Source organism: Cryptomeria japonica, chromosome 3, assembly GCF_030272615.1.
Source record: "Cryptomeria japonica chromosome 3, Sugi_1.0, whole genome shotgun sequence".
Taxonomy (NCBI): Eukaryota; Viridiplantae; Streptophyta; class Pinopsida; order Cupressales; family Cupressaceae; genus Cryptomeria; species Cryptomeria japonica.
The window spans coordinates 106498421-106515755 of NC_081407.1; the positions used below are offsets into that span (position 1 = coordinate 106498421).

The 17335-nt window shown below is 38.3% G+C and overlaps 1 protein-coding gene across 2 annotated transcripts in view; it reads right to left on the reverse strand.

Moving 5' to 3' along the window:
• The window catches only part of LOC131075803 (GTP-binding protein At3g49725, chloroplastic), a 186479-nt gene that overhangs the window by 152983 nt on the left and 16161 nt on the right, over positions 1 to 17335 (reverse strand). For both annotated transcript variants that reach the window (XM_058012703.2, XM_058012702.2), the window contains one exon: positions 10657 to 10725. In XM_058012703.2, the coding sequence (XP_057868686.2) occupies positions 10657 to 10725 (69 nt within the window). The remainder of the gene's footprint in view (positions 1 to 10656; positions 10726 to 17335) is intronic.

The window sequence follows — 17335 nt, forward strand, 5'->3', positions numbered from 1 at the left end:
AAGTTTACAATCATGCATCTGAAACTTATCAAGCAAACTCCTAGCATACTTCGCAAACTCCTAGCATACTTCGACTAAGAGATAAAGATACTACCATCAATCTACCAAACCTCAACACCTAAAAAGTAATGGAGAAGTCCCAAGTCTATCATGTCAAAGGACTAGCACAAACTCTATTTGATCTGCTCGATCAAAAGTACTAAACTACCAATGATAATCAAATCATCAACATAGATGACAAGCAAAAGAATATCATCACCAATAGTTTTGACATTCAGATTGGAATCGGAAGGACTCCTTTGAAAGCCTTGATCACTGAGGTACTTATCAATTTTTGTGTACCAAGCTCGAGGGGCCTGTTTCAGGCCATAGAGTGCTTTCACCAATCTACATACTTGGTGTTCTTTTCCAGCAACCTTGAATCCTAGAAGCTGCATCATGTAGACCTGTTCCTGCAACTCACCATTAAGGAATGCACTCTTGACATCCATTTGATGGACTTTCCAACCAAACTAGGCTGACAAGGCAAGGGAAATCCAAATTGTACTCATTTTGGTTGTAGGAGCAAAAGTCTCCTCCTAGTCAATGCCTTCTTTCTATGTGAACCCCCAAGCAACTAATCGTGCCTTGTACTTATCAAGGGTTCCATCAGCCTTATACTTAACTTTATACACCCATTTGTAGCTAATGGGTTTCTTCCTAGGGGGGAAGATCAAAGAGAACCCGAGTGTTGTTATTCAAAAGGCTACGATGTTTAGCTTCCATAACATGTTCCCACTCAGGTATACCTTTAGCCTCTACATATGTCTAAGGCTCATAAATGCTATGAATGTTGGCCATGAGAGCAAAATTAACTATATGTTGTTTGCTCTTGTTTCTAGACGATCTACCCTCAATGAGCTCATCATCATGAAGATCACCAATAATCTTGGCCCACCACTTAGGCTGGAGAGTAGAAGTATCAACATCTAAACGATGGATCAACATCACCAGGAATGTCAATAACAAAGTCATCAAGATGCTGCTCAAGATTCTCCTAAGGAAAGTCGGGTTGTGCAACTGCGTATCTGGGAGACCTTGCAAGAGAAGTGATAGGTGTAGAGCCTAGAACAGCTGTATCCCTCCCATCAGGTGAACCTAATGAGAGACGGACACCCAAATCGCTAGCCCTCAAAGGTTGATCCTGAGGACACAAAACAGGAGAAGAGAGTTGAAAAGGCTCTCGTTCTTCATCAAAAACAACATCCGACTTAATATGAGACAATCAATGTCTACATCAATCAATCAGTAAGCTTTGTGGTTATCACTGTACCTAGTGAACATGAGTTTTAGACTATTGGAATCTAGCTTTGTGCGCTCGGAAACTCGGATCCAGACATATGTAAAAGAGCCAAAGGCTTTCAGGTGACTGATTTTGGGCTTCCTAGCAGACCAGGCTTCCTTTGGAGTCTTCTTCTTAACAGCCTTAGTGGGAGACAAGTTTAGAAGATAGACGGCAATGTAAACTGCTTCTACCCAATACTTCTTTGGAACATTCTGATGCTCCATCATGGAACGAGCCATCTCAGTTATTGTGCAATTTCTCTGCTCAACAACATTGCTCTGCTGAGGGGTGTAAGGTGTGGCAAGCTAGCGTTTGATGCCATATATTATTATTATTCATTAAATTTTGAAGGCTTTACACTTCCATGCATTCCCGAAAATGATGCTCAAACTTCTTCAATGTTTCTATCAATAAAAAGCAGCTTGTAGATGAATCGATTCTCCTAAAATCTGAGATGAAAACCTTCAAAATGGATGCCAAAGTCTTCTTCAAGGCCTAGCACCCTCTCCTTAATTTTATTCTAATTTTTAAACCCTCATCATGCAAAATCGCCCTGCACATAGAATCGCCCTCCTTGCTGCAAGTAATGGCTGCTAAAGTAGATCAATCAGCCTTTAAAAGAGTGCCAGCAATCACGGAAATGCAAACTTTTTGTTGTCGGGAATAATCATTATGTTATGTTGTCATATTATGTTATGTTGTCATCAGTAATTATGGGTTACGGCAGTCAGTTAGTCTTCTCGAAGGGCAGTTGGACGCGACGATTGGTCACACCCCTTCGAGTATTATATATTGCATACCTTTCCTTCTTAGTAGCATCATGATAGTGGTATCTGGGTGTAATGTTATAAGCACTTGATGTACATGGACTGTTGAATTGATACAGAAACTGGTTCTTTAATATATTTCCATTATGTTTTGTGCATTTACTTTCTGCGTTTAATCGTTTACCCATATGAGGCAAACACTTTTGACCTGTTGACGTGTTTTCTAGGACAGCGTCTAACACAGTCTAAAGTTCGCAACAGTCACTTCACTCTCTCTTGATCAAAGCTACATTGTATGCTAAGATTGCAATAAGATCAAACGGCTAACTCCAAGGTTCCTTCATGCAATGGACATGACTCAGTCAGCTTATGTGTTTTACTGGTAATCCAAGGGCCCTTACATATTTTCAAAGAAGATTCAAGGACAACTTTGTGAATTATTTGCAATAAAAGTTCTCTTTTTTTTTTTGGAGTCTGGATAAATATGCGGAAAGTAAAGAGGAAGGGTCGAGGGAACTACACTAAGTCTAATCTAATCCTAAGAACAAAGAGACAGGATTACTTGTGTAAAATCAAACCATGCTCTGCTTTGCCAGCATAGCACAACTACACGAAGGCATTGCAATCTTCAAGGGTTGTGAAATAATTTTTCAAATTACCAATGAATGCCATCAATTCGAACAACATCCACCCGATAGTCGAAGTTAAGTCCACACATAAAATATGCTCAAACTAACCTTACAAAGTAGGCAACAATCAGCTGCAAACAAAAGGTATGAGCTCAAATTTTACAACAAGCAATCCTATCAAATCCCGTTCACCTAATAACTTAAAAGCAAATCTATTCTAAACGATGAGAGTGAAACCATGCAAGCCTTAAGACAACACAAGAATACACCAACAATTGAACAATGTATTAAGTGATTTGCTTCAAAACTTATAGCAACAATCTCTGAAATCAATCTCTCCTCTTACAAATGAGGGGGGGTCACCCCTTTATATAGGCCCCAGATCTTGAGGACATGCAAACCTTAATTAGGGTTTTCCCCAAAAGATTCTCCACTCAAGATGCAACAAGGTGGGAATTAGCAATTAATACCCATTAAGCCCATATACAATTAATTCAAAAAAATGCCCAAAAATGACATCCATTCGTGCATTAAATGCACCACTTCATCAAGTATGTCCATCATGCAATGAATATTCCTCATGTAGAGAATGTTCCTAAATACCCACCACTTCATGCGACAGCAACATGCATAAGGAATTTGTCATAAAATCATAAATATGGCGTCTGCATACAAAAGATGCTCCATAAATTTGGCATGCATTGACCGGTCCACCACTTGGTCAAATTATTCCTGTAATAAGTGCGCCACCACTACTCGGTCAAAAGATTCTTGTCCAAGAATGGACGACCGTTGTCGCGTTCATTAATTGCATGTGATGAATTTGGAGATGACGCCTTCCAATTCACCCACGGCGACACTTGACGCATTCTCAATTTGGTACTCCATCAGGGTGATTTCTTCTTCACTCTTGGAGAAAAAGTTCTCCCACTCTACCACTGTTTCCTATGCTTTCTTCATAGTACTAGAAAGTGAAGAAACATTTTCAGAGTGTAGTTTGGAAAATGATCTGACAAAGAAGAATGCATGGAGTTGATCCCTCAAGAAGTTCACCATCACTCTGTTCTCATTCAGCTTCTTTGCAAACAATGCTTCAATCACGCTAATGATTTCCTCCTGCAACCTCCTGATTGAGTCTTTCAAAGCTAAAAACTCCATGATAAATCTTTCAAAGATAATCTTTCCAGATCAATTAGCGCAAAACCACTACGGGAAGTCATAGATTTCGTTCTCCTGGATTACTTTCCCATCAATCAATATTTGCTTCGAAATCTTCATCAAAACTTTGAGTCGCAAAATTGTGAGGTCTTGATAGATGTGAACATCCTCCCAAAGACCATCCGCTACTTCCAATATGTTCAGAAGGGCAACAAATCTGGAATGAAGATGAGCCAAGTCCTCAATGAACTTCCCAGCTGTAGCAAAGACATCTTCTACCCATTCCTTAGCGTCATGGGCAATTTTCCTGATTGTATCGGCTTCATCAACGTCCTCTTGAGGAAGAGGATGAATGAATGAAGGATCAGTTTCCTTGAGTGGCTGTTTAAAACCCTAGACATAATCGCACAGGGCCCTATTTTCAGTTTTCAACCTTCTACATTTTTCCTTTAGTTTCTATATTTTCTCTCTCATTGCCAAGGAGGACCCTTCAAATTCTTCCATAACCTATGTTGTGGAGGTGCGCCCTAAATCAATTTCTCTGATCATATAATCACTTGGCGCGATTTCATTCCTACCTTTATCTGCCACCGGTTCAGCTAAATGTAGAGTCCTGGATCCGAACTCATCCCTTGTGATTCTGGAGAATTTCTGGAAGCTTTCTTTATTGTTGGCTGATCCATTCTTTTCTAGAGTTCCTCCAATTCTCGTGCTAGATCAACTTCTTCCTCTGATTCCTTCCTCAACCTATCCCTTAGCCAATCTGGAGCAACTGTTGGTGGATTCTGAATCTCCATGTGTGCGGGCTGCTATGATGTTTCCTCCAAATCTCCAAGGATTGTTTCTATGAAACTATCATGGTGGGGTTCTTCCTGATGGGGAGGAATTTCTTGTCTTTGCATCCTCGGCTAATTTGGCCTGTGTGAAGCATTGATGCTGAGAACATCTTGTGATAGAGTGTTGTAGGGAACATTGCCTTGAGGTAGATTTAATGGATCTTCTTGCGTAAACATTTCTACCTCCTGCACGCTGGAAGAGCTAATTGGCAATTGCATCCTTTCCACCCTTGCTCTTTTCTGCGATGGTTCTTCCTGTTGCACTTCCTATTGAACTTCCTGTTGGGCTTCTTGTTGGACTTCCTTCTGGGCTTCTCTCTTCTTTGTTGTTCTAGGCCTCTTTGGAGCACTCTTTCCTTTGTCAATCTCAACTCCTTTTTGCCACACTTCTCCTTCCTCAACCTGTGCTTGTGAAGATCCTTTCGTAGCTTCACTGTGGGAATCCAAATTCCTTGTCAACTAGTAAGTCAAGTGGACATTTTTTTCTCTCAACCTCCTAATTTTTGGTGAATTTCAAATGGGTCTGGCCAAAATGTCCAAATCATCAATTTCGGGCTCTGACCAATCTGGAAGCTGGATGGGTTGATCCTTCACCTTTTCAAATTCAAGTTGCACTAAGTCCGATCCTCCTTCACTTGATCTGGCACCTGCAGTACTTCACCTATCCTAATTGTGTCAAGGGGCAGCCAGGAAAACATTTTCTTCCCAACCTCAAGGTCATCCTTGGCACCTGCCCAATAGTCTTCTAGGTGAAACTTGTGTACGAATTTCAATCTGGCAACCTTTCTGATCTTACGATATGGATTGTAGTGAGATCTAGATGTGTAGAACACCAGGCGGTAGAATGCCAATTCCTCTGCAACTTTTTGAGCTACTACCAGGTTCGGGCACACTTCAACATAGTCACCAAGGACAACTAGAAATTCAATAGACAACTTCTTTTTCTTCTTCTAAATTTGGTCATAAGTTGTCAACTGCCTCATAAGTTCTAGCAATATTAGTTTGTCGGATGGATATCGTGGTACTTTATACGGATGGAAGTTGAAACCTTGTGTCCTGATGTAGGTGAACTTTGAAAATTGCAGGAACGTGCTCCAAATTTCTGAACCAATGCCCTAGCCCGTGGTGACACTCTTGTGTGGAGCTCATTCTACATAAATCTAGTAAGTGTCATTCGCCAGCTTGAAAGAATTAGTATTGTAGAGGTGCAGTTGAGGATAACATTCATGAACTTTCAGTTGTGCGATTACAGCCAGCGATTAGATTTGATCGGTATTGATTTCAATGCCCACCATTCGATTACAGTGAATTGCTACAAAGAAGCAATGTGGGCATGAAATTATCAAATTTTCATCAAAGTCTGATAAGATGCAGCGATCAACCAAAGGTGTATTTACTCGTGAGATACACGATCTGACCCAAAGGAACAATTGAATTGATATATCGGTTAATTTGAACGATATTGCAGGTCTGAAATATACGAATTTAATCACATTTCACGGAAAATCAGACCTTAGTTGATGACGGTTCAAATTTTGCTTATCATCTTTAATGTGATCTTTATCATTAGATGTCTTTCCCATTACGTTTTGACCATCTTTCGAGCCTTTACAAGGAATTGTTAGAAAGGATTGTCATATTTCATCCTAGGGTTGAGAACCCTAGTCTAGATTACTAAGTTATTTGCAAATCAGATGTCATTCTACAAGACTAACTTGAACAATTCTTATAGGTTAAGGATGGCCAGCGCACAACAACTCTCATCAAGGAACACATAGCACTTCAATGCATTCTAGGCTAGAACGAGGTCTGTCCAAGACAAAGACAAGGTGTCCAAGGCAATAACAAGGTCCATCCAAGGCAATGACAGGGTCTGATGCAAGCAATCAGAATAAGGAATAGCGGAAAAGAAACATCAAAGCAAAGGATAGCATCAACATCAAGCACTCCAAAACGAAATTTTCACAATCTTGAATTTTCTTCGGAAATCCAAGAATCATTGTCAGTATAGCCAAATGAAAGCTCAAGGATGCAAGTGATCAAGACAAGAGATAGTTTCAGAAGAGTTAATCAAAGTTAGAAGATCGAAATGAGCAGAGTCATCATCACATCAAGAGCTTGAAATGTTGAGTATCAACAGATATGCCTCATTCAACAACTTGTGATAAGTTACAAAGATCAAACAAGCTGAGGTGGCACCTAGTCATCACTTATCCAATCATATCATTTTAGGATAAGGCGTCCAGATTCAATGAACCCGACTCATCCAACAAAGGAGATAACTAGCACACATGGGCACAAAGTTTGATGCAACTACCGCTGTTATCTATTGGTTGAATTTTCAAAGGACATGTGTCCCATCAAATGTAATTTTATCATTGGTCAAGCATTAAATGCTTTACAATAGGGTTTTATTGTTAAATCTTGGCCATTGATTGTGAATCAATTTGAGCCATTCAATTGTAATGAGAGCACTATATAAGGCTCCACTTCTTCATTTGTAAAATATATAATAACGAATAGATAGAGAATAGTTAGCAGCTTAGAAGCAGATAGCAAAAATTTAGAGTAGGAAGAGAAGACAAAGATTGTTGCCAAAACATTGTTGCAAAAGACATGTAAACAATAATGTCCCCTTCTCAAAGAGGAGAGTTTCAGTGGGTCATTAGCCTATTTCGAAGACCCATAGGCTAACTGGAAGCAGAAATTAGGGATTCCTACTTTGAGGGGGTATGACATGCATTCTGTTCCAAAGAGAATTCTAGACTTACTATTTTTAGTGACAATTTTTGCAGTTCCATTTTTAGCAGTTCAGTATTGAACCCCGGCACAGTTCAGTTTGATGGTTTGCAGCACCACAATTCATGGTTCGACTTGGCCTTGTCAGTAATTGATTTACAAGTGAATTATTAAATATTAACACTTTATATTAAAGTTTAATACTTAATTGTGGGTGTGGATCGACTTAAGGAAAATATCTTCACTTAAAATACTTATTATTTTCCTAAGTCAGTTGGCTTTAATAAGGAAGACGAATATTTCATGTTTTAATGTTTATATGCAAAAGTGTTCACCTTGGAAAAGTATGAACTTGTGCCTAGACAAGGGGACGCCAAAGTCATGTGGTGACTTGAAATGAAATTCAAATGAGAGTTTAAGAATTTGGGTGCCATTTGAAGATGACTTTGAATCTCTGAGTCTATAAATACGAGAGCTTGGCCTCTCATTTGGCAATCATGAAAAAAAATATAACGAACTGCTGTCGAAATTTACATTGAGCTTCGGGGAAAGCATACCTCCTAGCATTTGCTGGATTTCTTGCTTGAGAGCTTGCAACTAATCGAGTTTGAGACCTCTCTTCATTCAAGAGAGCGGATTGAAGGGCAAAGACGCAAATTTGTGTCATTTTCAGAAGTGTGGAGTGTTTTTTGAGTTTTAATGTTGCCAGTTCATGTGTGTTGAAGGTATTTTTTGCTCATGGCTCCCTATGTGCTTGATGTGTGGTTCTGGGTATCGGATCCATCTCTTCCTATACCTTGGGGGATAAAGTTCACCATTTTGCAGATCTTGAAAAGCTAATTTGGATTTTATGTAGCAAGTCGAACTTCCCAATAGAGTTGTCCCCTTTCCTTGGCTGCCTAAGGTTGCGTGCAGTTTGTTTGTGGTGTTCGCGATGTAGGTTTGAAATTCTATTTGTGTTGTCAATGCTATATCTCTTATTTGCTTCTGTTTTTGTGCGATTCGGAGTTGATTTGGAGAAGTTATGAGCATTTTGAGGTGTCTGTAACTTGCTAGTCTACGTGTTTTCTGTGTGTGTTATTGATTTTCAGAATTTCATAGTTGTGTGTTAGAAGAGCTTTTTGGTGTGAGTAGTCTAAGTTGGTTGGGGAGTGAATATCTATTATTGTTGTAGCTGTTGGACTTGTTATCAGCACTTGATTCCTCATTCTATATGATTTGTAATGCTGGTTAGTAATACTAACAGCAGAGTTTTGTGATTTCTTAGTCCCACTGCATAAGTGGAAGAGGCTGTCTATGCCACCTATCTTTGGGATAGTGATATTTCATGTATTGATAATCCATAATGTGCATTGTAAAGCTAGTTAGTAGTACTAATAGCTATCTTTTGGATTATTGCTTGTAGTTCCATTCAACAAGTGGAAGAGGCTAGCTTAGCCGCCTATTTTGAATATTGTAATACGGTCCTCCCACTGCATAAGCAATTGAATATAGTAGATTTCATTTATAGTCCTCTCGATGCATAAGCGGTACAGTGATTGTTCTTCAATTTCTTGTATCATCCTTGGTTGGTTTACCGACAAGTGATCTTGAATATTCTCCATATCCCGCTGAAAAGTGGAAGGGGTTGGCTTGCCGCCTAGATATTGTAAGCAGTTTTCAGTTTGCATCTAACGATCCCCTATGCATTGTATGCTCTCACCCTCCCAGATTGGGCTCTCGGTGATCAAAAGGTGTTAGGGTTACTTTCCGCAAGATTTGAGATTTAGTTCTAACCCTAAGGGGTGTTTGTATTGCTTGCAAATCTGAAAATAATTGAAAAAAAATTTAGGAGAATATTACATAAACTTCATTGAAGATATGTTGATTCAACAATTTGCATGGTCTCTACTTCTCAATTTGATTTTCATGTTGTTTAGATGAATGGAAGAACTTTGTGTATGATCAATGGTGAAATTCGTATATCGATACTACTAACACCTTGCCGATGGTAAAATGCCTTGCATAGTCAAGTGGATCCGTCTTAGCCAAAGCTTAACTTCAATTATCGCTCCTTCATTGATATGCATCAACTTGATGGTGTCTATGCTTGCGATGATGGTTTGAAAATCAAGCTATCCTTAGAAGATTGCACTAGCCTTGTGGAGATGTTCACTGAATGTCAAAGCAAGACTTTGTTAAATTCCACCAAAGATTGTCCATTGCTCTTACATTCATAGAGTTAGATTAGATCTCTCTCAACCTTATCCTTTTTCTTGTTTTTTTTCAAATCAAGTGAAATCCCACATTGCAGCATCATTTAAGCATTCAGGCATTCACCATAAGTCCACCTTGTGAAACCAGCACACGTCAAGACCTGACATTCAAGAACCTTGGTGTCCTCCCACTTGATCACGCAACTTAGCATTTGGGAGTCTTTGTTCAAGAGAGAATAGAATACTTAGTATTTTATTCTGTGTTGCATAGTGCGTAAAAACACCATCAACGGGATCCCACAAGGCTAAGACAAATAAAGTAGAATCCAAGGGTTGTCTCAAGCTTCTTATATCACCTAAGTTAAAAATGTAACCCAAAAAAATGTAAGAAATTTTGCACTTTAAACACTCTTTAGGACATTTGTATTACCTCCATGGCATTTCTAAGACATAATAGTTTTCCTTTTAATCAATTTAAAGAAACAAATGGTACGTTATATACACTTGCAGTAAAAGATATAACCAAGTATCCTATATTGCTGCTAAAAACTATGTTCTACTTTCACGGGCCATCTTCTTTACAAAATGAATATCCCACCCAATTTACAGCTTTGGCTTCTATAATTAGACTAATAGAAAGAATAAATTTTGTAAAATAACACTCTTATACTAAATACCATATATTTTTAGTATCATACCAATGGTTCTACATTTCTATCAATCAAGTCAAAAAAAACAGTAAGCCATGAATGAGGCACAATCCTGTCAAGGTAAAGCAGATGTACATACTTCAAAACAGAATCATACGGTCCTTCTGTACAAACTGCTCCTAAATTCGCAGTACACAATACAGGGAAAGCACAATATGCAACTCTGGAATCAAAACTTTTGCCTTGCCTACAAGTTAGAACTAAAATGCCATTTTGCATTTACACACGGTCTAATATTTGCTTTTCAGATACACTAAAATTATCAACAAGTATGACTACTTATAAAAGTAGCATGAACCTGCGACGCTGTAGTTGAAGTTCAGTCTCTCCTGCACCACTAATAAATCCCCTTCCTCCACTGGTTCTCCTGCAAAATCATATCCAAAATGTTTAGAAAGCCTGTACAATAGATCATCCACTTATCTATAAACATACGTCACATAAAGCATTCTCTAATCATCTTGGAAAAATACAACCTCAGTCATCATCTTAACAAAGCAATCTCAAAAGAATATATTCATCTAATCATGCCATTCCTCCTTCCAGGGTTCAGAATTGCCTAATGTACAAGGATTTTGTGTATGAGGAGAAAATATTGAATATGGGCTATTGAGAAGAAAGAGCGGAAGTAAGAAACCAGATTAATGTCTGCAAACAATTAATGCCTGATTAATGGAATACCTAATGCACTTGGCCTAGCATGTGTAAGAGCTAAATTGGAAACTAAAACTTACCAAAACCAAATAAAAAGCAAATATGCAGTACAATTATAAAATATGCATTCACAAATATGGTATCCAATTGTGACAAATATTATTTCCTGATATATCCATATGAAATTATTTGAATCATGTTAAAGAAAGGCAACCAGAAAAAGGTAGCAGCTATAGGCATTAGGAATAACTTGTATAATCATCGATGGTCACCCAGTAGCTTCAATGAAAAAGATGTGTCTTTCCTGTTATCTGTGACCAACCACATCTTCAAGAGTAAATTTTTAGTGTGAATGCAAGGTTTCTTGGAACTCTATCAAGCAGCTCTCCAACACTGGGTCTGGTATACAGAGTTCAGAGACTAGTCAAATTTTAAGGAGCAGCGTCTCACAAATATATGAGTATCACAACATTAAAGATTTGCTTCTGAATACAACAGAAGAAAAAAAATGACCCACAGTGTAAATTGAGTTAAAAGTTAAAAACATTAAATCAGCCTAGGTTTTGGCCTTTTGGGTAACCTGGTTGCATAACGTACATTGTAATACAGATAAGATTGGCAGCTGATGGGAACAACAACTAGCTAGTGTCTTAAATCAGCCAGATTAAGCAAATGGAACATCCTTTAGCACAGTGCCCAAGCTAAATTTGGATCTTGACATCTTCCTCTCAAGAGTGTATTCAAGGTCGTTTTCTGTTTTGACATACTCAAGTTCCTTAGTAATTTAGCTTAAGGTTAGGAGAGGTACATGGATTTAGCTCTAAAGACCTCAAAGTGTTTTATCTCGTCAAGCCTTAGTGGATAACAAAAACATTGGGATTCTAAGGCTGCTTTGCCTTTTTTGTATGTAGGCCTATCTATGGACCAATTTTGTCTCTTCAAATAATCCTTAGGTGTTGCCTTTCACCTTATCCCATAAAGGGGATCTTAGTGAAGCTTTCAATGAGAAAATATATTGATAATATATTCAGGTCACTTAGATCTACCCCACAACAGGCTTGATGATAGCATAGTAGCATTACTCGTGACCCACCTCATTAACTAAGTGGTTTCCTCAATTTTTCAAAAGAGGTTATCTTTTTCTTTTTACTCACATTCACACTTAGGGAAGAAAAATAGAGTACAGGCAAATAGAAAACTTTTGTTTTAGGGTAAGTGTTAAGGCATTTCTATTTATATTTTAATTTGAATAGATTTATTTTGGTTTAGCATTTGAGTGAAAGTTTCCTGCCTCTAAAAGAGTAGCCAATGGTCCATGATGGCATGTCCTACTATATTAGGACTAGCCCTTTGTTTTTTTACATAAACCATTTGAGGTAAAAGCAATGTAGTCTGGGGACACATCCCTAGGGTTTTAGGGTTTTCCCCTAGATTAAGGATGTTTTGGTGTCGCAAGACAAGGATGAAACATCCCCCAAATCCAAGTCAAGGGAGCTATTTATAGGCTGATTCCCCTTTGGGAGTGATGCTAGAGGAAATATCTATCCCTAGGATGCCAAGCATCTCCTACAATCATTAAAAAAAGAGACATTTGTGTAGATCTTTGTTAAAAGTGATAAAATTATGAATAATTGGCATGCACTATGAAGGTCCCTATGGAACATGCAAGGAAGGGTTCTACCCCTAGAGCCCCACTGACATCTCCTACAATCATTAAAAAAACAGATTTAAACATAAAAAGGTGTAGAGCTTTGTTAAAAGTGATAAAATTATGAATAATTGGCATGCGCTATAAAGGTCCCTATGGAACATGCAAGGAAAAGTTCTGCCCCTAGAGCCCCACTCTAGTTTCAAAAAGAAAAGAAAAAAAATTGCTTTGGGCTGCATTTGATAGAAAAGCAATATTTTTTCTCTATTTTTATGAATGTTTCAGCATTTTTTAGTTTCACGAGTTTGCTATAATTAAATCCTGAAAAATTGAATTCCAATTATACTTTTGGTTTACAAGTCCATACTTATTTCTCAATCCAAATGAAGATGAGGGGTGTACATCAAGGTTGACTAGGGGCTCTATGGCATTCAAGGTTTGGTACTTGGATACGTCTTTATGGGATATCGAACCTAAGGAAGGTTAGTTGGTACACATGGAATAATAGGAGGGTAGGGGAGGCAAACATCAAGAGTAGGCTTAATTGATTTCTGGTTAATTCATAATAAACATTAGTGGGAAATAAGACAAAAGATCGAGATGTTATTCTATTGCATGCAAAGTTTGCATACAACTCAGGGAACAAAAGCACAAGGATGACACCATTCAAAATTATGATTGGATTGCAACCTAGAGTACTGGAACTCAAAGACATCAATAAGGAAATTAAAAGGAGCACAAAAGAGGAAGAATTTGTAGGACATATGGAAATAGTACACAATCGAGTAAGGGAACACTTAGAAACAATCAACAACAAATACAAGGAACAAGCAAATGAAACGCAAAGGCACAACGAATTTGTTGTTGAAGATGAAGTATATCTCAAAAAAGAAAGATTCTAGTGGGCACATATAACAAGTTGAAGATGAAAAAGTATATCTCAAAAAAGAAAGATTCTAGTGGGCACATATAACAAGTTGAAGATGAAAAAGTTTGGTCCATGTAAAATTCTTAGGAAATTTGATTCAAGGAACGCCTATAAGGTTAACTTATGGGAAACACTTGGTATATCACCTATATTCAACATTGCAGATCTCAATCAATACAATGAAGGTCAATCAAGTGGCAACACTACAAAAGTTTCTTTCAAAGAACAAATACTACAGCAACCATAGGAGAAAATAGAGCAGATTTTAGATGGTAGAATTGGATGTAGTACCAAAAATAAGCAGTATGGATAATTACTAGTCAAGTGGAAAGAAAGACAAGTAGAAGACTCGTCATGGATTTCACAAGCTAAGATGGAGCATTTTCGATTTCTCTAGAACCTACAAAGTGCGAGACTTGCTTTTCAAACAACCTCAAATGTCTAATGCAAGAACATCTTATAGAAACCTACCACATTTCACTACAAGAGCTCATTATTGTAGAAAGAGTTATACAATAGTTCATGAACATCACATCCATATCTTAGTAGTTCTAGAGTGGAGTGTGAAAAGTTATTGCTGTAAGAATATCAAAATTCAAGACACGCAACACCCAATTCGTTAGAGTTCAACCCAACATATCAAAAGGTAGGGCCAGAGGGACCTTCACATACAACCACATCAAGTTTCTTCAACACCCAATACTCCATCAATAGATTTGGCTAACCCACACATTACACTAGACATCAAGATTTGAAACATCTTGTGCCTGATGTAAACCATTCCTAGACCTTGGAACTGATGCATAAACAACCTTGGAACCCATCTAGATGTAGAAATCACATAGAAGAAGCGAATAAAGAGTCAGCACCTTAGGAGGATAATAGTTAATAATGTCAAGTTTCCACAATCCATATTGTTGTTAAATTGTTTCTGGATTCGATTGTGTTATGGTTTTTGCATCAATGTTTCCAATCACATTGTGATACATCATTGGGATAATAGCAGTGTTCCGCGGGGACGCGTCTCTCTTGACAAACCAAGTTTCCGAGATGGGGACGTTTCTTGGACGAGGAGACGTGTCCAAAACGTCTCTCCACCACCCTTCCACCGCCGCCACATCTCTCAACCATGGAAGAAGTGTTTCTTTCATCCGAGTGCGCAGGAGAAACATCTCTCCTAGAAGAGATGCCACAAAGAGACGCCTAGACATCTCTTGGACGCCTAGAAATAATTTAGTATTTTGTTTTTGAAGTTTGAAGTTTGAACATTGTTGAATCTTGATAACTTGATCAATTGATTGTAATTTTGATGAACATTGGATCATGATTAAGATGATTATGAAATGAAAAAAAATTGAAAATTCTTGTTCCAATGCCTATATTTGATATTCTCGCATTTGTCATTTGAATATTAGACTCTAGTTATTATGTTGTGCATCTTTATCTTTTTAAACTAATTTTTCAAGTACTATATGTATTATGTCAGCACCGCTCCCCCGCCCCCCACCGCCGTCTCCCCAACATTCCCAAAATTAGGCCCCAAGTACCCCCGTCCCGAGACTCATCCCCCCGTCCCCCAGAGGAAACATACCCAAACCCCATGGAGCTTTGGATAACGAAGAGTTGGAGGAGAAGAAAAGGATGGATCACAAGGTGTGATCCGAAACGTAGATGCTGAAACTCCAACAAAATCAAATATAAAAACAATTTAATAGGATAGCAATTAGCAAGTCAATTCATAATAGTGATAGAATAGTAGAGTGACAATAAGAGTTGTATCTTTGCTCATAAGCTTGTATTAGCCTATGGCAACCTATGAGTCAGATTGTATCTATAATCTACATGTGACAAGCCAATGAGCCAAATGTCCAAGTTCTCAATGTGGAAATCCAAGTTCCAATCCCAATGTGACATCTAATATGGGATTCTAAGTTGTGACTCTTGGTCTTCCATAGTTGATTTCTAATGTGGAGGTGGTTTCGAAATAAGTGGATTTCTAAATTGTGATTCTTGGTCTTCCATAGGTGGTTTCTAAATAAGTGGATTTCTAAGTTGTGATTCTTGATCTTCCACAAGTGGTTTATTGTAATATTCCCACTTATTTTTTCGGTTTTCAAGCACAACAAATATTATGATGCACCCGTAAAAGTTAGGAAATATAATCCCAATGCTACTGAAAAGTGACCCTTCCACTTTCTGATCACCAAGAGCCCAATGTGGGAAGGTGAGAGCATACGGTGATAAGGGGTTCGTTAGCTCACTAATCCACTAGAAATTACAATGCAAATACAATACTGGGCGGCAAGCCAGCCCCTTCCACTTTTCAGTGGGATGAAGAACAAGAACTTGGCGGTAAACCAACCAAGGTAATAAGAGCATGACAAAACCAAATCACTCTACCGCTTATGCAACGAGAGGACTTTTACATAAAACTATCACTCAACCACATATTTCAGCGGGAGGACAATATCACTCAAACACTTGCTCAGTGGGAGGACAAAGCTGAATTACAAAACATACAGGCGGCTAAGCCATCCTCTTCCACTTGTTCAGCGGGAAATGCAGCATAGAATGAATTGGTCAGTACTACTGAAGCAATTCTTACAAAGATAGAGAGGTAAAAGAAGATAGAATGAAGTACATATCTCAAGAATTCAATAACACATTCTCACCATAAACACTACTTCTTGTTCTGAAATTAGATACAATGAAAACGCAGAACCAGCCATCCCAAACCCCACTAAAATGCTTGTAACTCTCTCAAAACTTAATGGAATCATGCCAAACCAAATGCAAATGAAGCGTATGACGTAAACAATCAAATCAATACCTTAAAGTGCGACTGGAGAGAGAAACCACGGCGATGCACGCAACCCAAGGCAATTATGGAAATGGCATTTTGGCTAAATAGTTCGATTTGCAACTGTAAATTTTAGAGTTCTCCAAATGCCACACCAATGTAGGAGTATTATTGTCTCTCCGCTACGCTTCCAACAAGCCCTCACCCAGAATGATGCACTCAACACGCAGATAGCTACGAGCAAAATACACTTCCAGCCAACACACACCAGCAACACCAAAAAAGACCAGCAACACCAAAAAAGACCAGCAGCACACAACTCTTCACCAACACACCCAAAAAATCACCAAATAGCTCACAACTTTGAACCACAGCTAGGAGTGATGTCTCACACTCGAAACCGGAAGGAAAGATCTAGGAGGTATTCACCCTCGAAGAAGTCTGGAGTCATTCAAACAACATAATGATATATTTTCTCTGGATGAACAAATGAGGATCCAAACCCCTGTTTATATAGCTTTTCAAGTCTGGAATTCAAATGAAATTGCCTCCAAATTCTCCTCATTCAAACTGCATTTCATTTCATGTGGTGGACCCAAAACGGCGCCCACTTCCCAAGTCCAAAAATCGCGCCTAGGAAGAAGACCACGATTTTGGCATGATATAACTTTGGAGTATATCGAAAATAAAGTCTCCTTATATCCATTAAATAATTCGCCTAGGCAAGACTTAGGAAAAATATCAATTTTTGCACAATTCCCCATTACATCAATCAATAATTAAATAATTAAATAATAACCTTAGGATAAGGAATAATATTTAATTAAATCGCTTATAACTCCAGTACTAATTATCAACAGAATCTGGATGAGGCTGAGCAATGAAGACCACTGAATTGTGTTGGGACAGGACCAAAACCAGGACTGCCAAAAATAGAATGCCCCAAA